The sequence below is a fragment of the Plectropomus leopardus genome, unplaced genomic scaffold, assembly GCF_008729295.1.
Source record: "Plectropomus leopardus isolate mb unplaced genomic scaffold, YSFRI_Pleo_2.0 unplaced_scaffold23444, whole genome shotgun sequence".
NCBI classification, from domain to species: Eukaryota; Metazoa; Chordata; class Actinopteri; order Perciformes; family Serranidae; genus Plectropomus; species Plectropomus leopardus.
The window spans coordinates 94-3074 of NW_024625430.1; the positions used below are offsets into that span (position 1 = coordinate 94).

The window sequence follows — 2981 nt, forward strand, 5'->3', positions numbered from 1 at the left end:
AATTTTTTTTTGGTAATTTCAAAGTTCAGCCTTTCAACTGATTTATTCAGCCTTTTTTTAGTTATGGCGCTAGATAGTTGGAAATAAAAATTTGCAAACAAAACCAAACTTTTCTTAACAGCCTTCTAGAGGGATTGTTTTAACAGCAGCCTCTAGTGGTTTTAATGATGTCTGCAAGCATCAGGGATAACTAGGGGATTGACATTATTTGCAGCACAAATAAACCATAAAGACAGACAAAAACCAGTTTAACATACATAAATTCATTTTGTTCACCATTTAGTTTAATATTAAATTCAAGGCTAAACTTCAAGGCAGCCATTGTTCTTTACAACAAAATACAATAAAGCAGTTTTCCATTAATGCATCGAGAAAAAGAAAAATTGAGGATCCCTTTACAGCAACAAAAACTTTATTATTATTTTTTATTCATATCCCAAACCATAACTTGGAATAATTCTTCCAAACATGCAGTGCAATATTAAACTACAAAGTAAATAAAATGCTTTGTTTCAGCAAGAAATTTAGAGAAAAAAATTTTTTTTTTTCAATTAGAACCATAGTCTTTCCAATATTTACAACTAAACAGTGTTCACTAATTTTTCAGGAATATTTTACATTGACTTTCTTCTCAAACTGTCACAAACATATTTAATTGAGATGTTCAAACCAGATTTGTTGACTATTGCATGAATAAATCAGCATCAAAGATGTAATCACTTCAGTTCTATGTTGGACTGAGCCACATATTAATACATATTTAACTTTTATTTACATCATATATATTTACTCAAAAACAAATGAATGATTACATATTTTTAATTAATGTGGCATGGACAAAATGTTGCATTCATGTATATGTTTATTTTCTTTTAATTGAACAATTACTGGAATAACAAAAATGAACTTCTGATAATATACACCTGTGTGTTCATATGGTTAAAATATGGTATACAGCTCAGTCCTACATAGAAATATTGCATTTAAAGCTCAGAGTTATGTCTCAAGTCATGTCCATGGCAAGAAGTTACAGTGCAGTGCAAGGCCCAGCACCCAGTAAGAGAGGAAGTATCCCAGGACACTCTGTGTGGTCTGAGAGCAGGCTTTAAAGTGTGGCAGCAGTGCAGTGATGGGGTTTTGAGGTGTGTGCTTGCATCCATTTCTGGAATATGTATGTAGCTGCACGTTGGGATTTGACGTCTTCCTCCGATGGAGAAGTGGCTCATTGAGAAGGAGCAGGTGAGCGCTTATCCAGAAGGGCACGGGAGATGAGGAGGCCATGAATCTGGTTAGGACCTGGAAATGTAGATTAAAAATGGGAATGAGTGGAAATCAGTAATTGTTCCTCACACCCAGACAGATTATAACCTTGCACAAGAAGGTAATTATATCATTTCCTTACCTGCACATGCATGCACAGTGTCCCAAACACCAGAAGTACTGTTGAATGCACAATGTATACAAACACTCTGGGGTTGAACATTCCAGGTATGGGTTTGTCTAGTCCTTTATTTGCACCTGTCTCCCAAAGTCCCAGTCTCAGACACAGTTCTGGATTGGCTTGAAAATATGCATATGCTGCAATTATGCCGAGAGTAGCCATAGGTAAAGCCAGAATGAAGTTTGGTATCTGCTTTAACTCAAAGTAGCGGAGGAAGCCCACATCCCAGTAAACATCCTGGATATGAGAATAAAGCACAGGGAGAGGTCTCATGCACCAGAGCGGCGGTGGACCATTTTCATCTGGAACCCGGTAGCCCTTCAGCTCACCCAGCGTCAGAAGAGCAGGGGGGATACGTTCCAAGGAAACAGATGGTGTGCAAAATGTCCTATACCCATAGTACTGGAACGCACAGAAGGGAAGGGCGATGATTGCAGTTCCCAAGAGAGAGGTGAGCAGGAGACGGATGATGGCCCAAATATAGTGGAGGACTTTACTGTGGCCTTTTGTCGTTGTTCGATATACGCGAATCTGGGAAATAGCATGCAGCGAAGGAAGATATAGTAGAAATCCTATGTTAACCAGTCCATTAGATCGTGCTGCAGTGGCTATACTGAGAGCCAGGCAGGCTCGGAAGGTGAACCCTTTCTCCAGGAGGAAGAGACCGCCGAATGTGAGCGCAGCAAACAGGCTCTCTGAGTACGCAGCGGTCATGAAAACATTGGCAGGTGTGATGCAGTAGAGCAGGCTGGAGAGCAGAGCAAGACGTCTGTCCTGAAGAACTATCCTACTGAGCGCATACAGGGCGACCACACTCAACAGGAAGAGGGCGCTGTTCCCCAGAGCCACAGCCACCAGCAAACGCCCACGCACGCTCAGCCAGCTGCTCAGGGGCCACAGCAGCGTCTCTGCCAGGCCCCGGAGGACGACGGGGAAGAGGGGGAAGAAAGCAAAGTTATGCTCATAGAGGTATCCTCTCTCAGCGATGAAGAGGAAGTGCTCGGCATCCCAGTGAGAGAGGCCACCCAGCAACCACTCCACTGCAGAGTCCAGGTACAGAGGCTCCTCTGTCCGTGGCGGCCTGAATGCATCAGCATCGTGGTCAGGGATTACAGCATTGAAAACAGCCTGAGGAGAAATATTTAACAGTATTAAAAATCGTAAAACAAATTTTGTCGTACAGAGAAACACATGCATATAGTCACTTTGTCTGTGACCTACTCACCACATAGAGCATGTACTCCTCTCAGCACGATTCATTAGCTACCACCAGTAATGGAATGTAACTAAGTACATTTACTCAAGTACTGTACTTAAGAATTAATTTGAAGTACTAGAACTTTACTTAAGTCTGTTCTTTTCATGTTTTTTTTATACTTTTACTCAACTAAATTTCAGGTGGAAATATTGTACTTTTTACTTTCTCACTACATTTATCTGACAGCTATAGTTACTTTACAAATTAAGATTTTTGACGTTATAAATTTATATTACCAAATAGTTTATATAAGTACAGCTGCAACACAATCAGTCGATTCAC

General features: G+C 40.6%; 1 protein-coding gene across 1 annotated transcript; it reads right to left on the reverse strand.

Annotated features, from left to right (window-relative positions):
* Nucleotides 1-262: 262 nt before the first annotated feature.
* Nucleotides 263-2638, reverse strand: LOC121966190 (GPI mannosyltransferase 2-like). The gene is made up of 2 exons (XM_042516299.1): nucleotides 1403-2638; nucleotides 263-1296 (listed from the first exon to the last, which is right to left on the reverse strand). The coding sequence occupies exons 1-2, from the start codon at nucleotides 2636-2638 to the stop codon at nucleotides 1009-1011; spliced, it is 1524 nt and encodes a 507-aa protein (XP_042372233.1). The 3' UTR covers nucleotides 263-1008.
* Between the last annotated feature and the right edge of the window lie 343 nt (nucleotides 2639-2981).